The sequence below is a fragment of the Sinocyclocheilus grahami genome, unplaced genomic scaffold (genome assembly GCF_001515645.1).
Source record: "Sinocyclocheilus grahami isolate Dianchi unplaced genomic scaffold, SAMN03320097.WGS_v1.1 scaffold5469.1, whole genome shotgun sequence".
Classification (NCBI taxonomy): Eukaryota; Metazoa; Chordata; class Actinopteri; order Cypriniformes; family Cyprinidae; genus Sinocyclocheilus; species Sinocyclocheilus grahami.
The window spans coordinates 5,215-6,510 of NW_015510149.1; the positions used below are offsets into that span (position 1 = coordinate 5,215).

The following is a 1,296-nucleotide window of genomic DNA, read 5'->3' on the forward strand; positions in this document are numbered from 1 at the left end:
TTACGGGTGAGGCATTTTAGGCATAATTTGTTTGCATGTCAGGTGCCTGTCTTCTGAATTAATAGGCCTATATTAAAAATATTTATATACACACCTTTAGTGTGCATATACAGTATATCTGCAATGCTACAAAATCATGGGAATTCGGGTTTCTGAGCCACTGTGTCCCCCTAGAGGAAAACAAGCTTGTGTCTCATAATGTTCAATGATCAGGACAGGCTGCAGCAAAGTATTCAAAAGACCCGTGGAGGGCGGGGCTTCCGCGTCATATCAATGTGGTTCCGGTTAAGAGGTACGCCTGTGTTTTGGACTTTGTAGCAAAAATAGAAGAAAAAGGGGGTTTTATGTAAAACTGGTTGCTGTCTTAGGAGGGCTTTTTATTTATTACGCGGTGCTTGTCGTTATTTACACTCCAATAATGTTTACGAGAGGATGTTTCTACAAATCAAAACAGGCTTACCAGACTCTAAGGTCATTATGAGGATAATTAATATTAGATAATATAATTTAACATGATCGTGTTTACATTGAAATAAACAGTAGGTCAAATCAACACCGCCGTTGTGTTTGTTCCGTTCTGGACGGTACAACGTTAAGCTATTTTAGGAGACAAAAGCCATAGGCTGTTTTTAGGGTCATTAAGTGTTTAAATCCCCCCCTGTGTGATCTGATCAGATTACAGTCTAGCTGTGAGATCCTTGTTAGTTAGTGATTCAGTTGGGACTAGACAACTCAACAACATGACTGATTTAAATTGCCAGTCTAATTCTCTTGTATCTGCACTAGCTGCGTTTGCTTTCCTTGTATCTTCAACATGTCTTTTTTACAGACCAGTGATTATAACAAGGTCATATTGTGTGTTGATCTAAGTCTGTTGTTGTGTATGAAGTAGTGTTGTTTTGAGTTGTTTTCCCCTCAGTTTGAACCTAATTTCGTGTCGTTTATCTAGAATGGGGAATTTGACATCGGCATCGCCTGGGTTGTCAAGCTCAGCATGTACTCAGTTTGTCCAGGTAAGCTTGTACTGGTTTGTTTTGGTTCATAGTATTCAGAAAATGAGTCTGACTTCTTTGTTTCAGTCATGTCGATTCGAATCTGCATGACTGTCTTTTTCTGTGAAACTAAAAAGTTCCACACTGCCCAGAGCAGGAAGATACGTGAATGAATCATTTAGAGATTTTTGTCTGTTTTTGTTGTGAATTGGATCAAATGAAAAGGTTGAACTTAATTTGATTCACGAACAACTGAAAAATGAAGAATTTGTCATCATTTACTCGTGTTGCATCATTTTTTTTT

General features: G+C 38.1%; 1 protein-coding gene across 1 annotated transcript in view; it reads left to right on the forward strand.

Moving 5' to 3' along the window:
- Positions 1-312: 312 nt before the first annotated feature.
- LOC107577225 (glutaredoxin-2, mitochondrial-like) overlaps positions 313-1,296 on the forward strand; it is a gene marked incomplete at its 3' end in the record, with an annotated part of 2,340 nt that continues 1,356 nt past the window's right edge. The window contains exons 1-2 of the mRNA XM_016263325.1: positions 313-471; positions 950-1,013. Of these exons, the coding sequence (XP_016118811.1) occupies positions 419-471; positions 950-1,013 (117 nt within the window). The remainder of the gene's footprint in view (positions 472-949; positions 1,014-1,296) is intronic.